Genomic DNA, 761 nt, shown 5'->3' with positions numbered 1-761 from the left:
ACGGAGATAATTCTCGTCTCGGAAGAAGACTTCGAATGCGGGCTACTCGGTTTTATTAATTGTTTGCGAAAAGAACCAGGCGGCGAAATAATTAAAGGCGTATTTATTCAAGATGACAAAGCGCCTACATTTTCTTTGCAAGAACCATTGTTCGCGAAGCAGCTACAGTTGGACCTACCCATCAACGTTATACGTTCCGGTAACGTTTGGGGATCATACAGGCATTTACCATTACCATCGTTGGAATCAAAACTTGTTCAGAGGGTTTACGTTGCGCAGATGGTATGTTAAGATGTTCTATTATAAATTTTATAATAAAAAATATTAATTAATATTTACTTATAACAGGTACAAGGAGATATGAGTACTCTCTGCTGGGCACAGAGCAGAATGTCTTGCATTAACCATGAAAATCTCGTTAATGTAATTTATACGTCTGTTAATTTTAGAGATATCATGGTAGCTACTGGCAGACTTAATGCTGAAACTATCGCACCGTACAAACGCGGTAACGACTGTTTCATTGGCTTAGAATTTGTTGGTTTCAATACGCATAAGCAGAGGCTAATGGGATTATGTTCACACGGGTAAAATATAAAGTATCAATACATATGCGATAGAAAGAACTTTTTGCAATTGACAGTATTAATTTCTATTTTATATGAACATTAACTTAAATTTAATATTAAATTAAAAATATGCAATATATACGTTATTTTAATGTAACGTTTAGATAAATAAATACATTTTCAAAATTTTTA

At 33.5% G+C, this 761-nt stretch overlaps 1 protein-coding gene across 1 annotated transcript; it reads left to right on the top strand.

Annotated features, from left to right (window-relative positions):
• Positions 1-6: 6 nt before the first annotated feature.
• On the top strand, positions 7-652 carry LOC112457241 (fatty acid synthase-like; the record flags this gene model as incomplete). The annotated part of the gene is made up of 2 exons (XM_025020169.1): positions 7-282; positions 349-652. Coding segments are annotated over 2 exons (519 nt in total), but the record flags the coding sequence as incomplete, so codon positions are not given.
• Positions 653-761: the final 109 nt, after the last annotated feature.

The sequence above is a fragment of the Temnothorax curvispinosus genome, unplaced genomic scaffold (genome assembly GCF_003070985.1).
Source record: "Temnothorax curvispinosus isolate PA1 unplaced genomic scaffold, ASM307098v1 QBEX01007657.1, whole genome shotgun sequence".
Classification (NCBI taxonomy): domain Eukaryota; kingdom Metazoa; phylum Arthropoda; class Insecta; order Hymenoptera; family Formicidae; genus Temnothorax; species Temnothorax curvispinosus.
The sequence above is the reverse complement of the archived record's forward strand: the minus strand, read 5'-3'. Positions and strand labels throughout refer to the sequence as shown.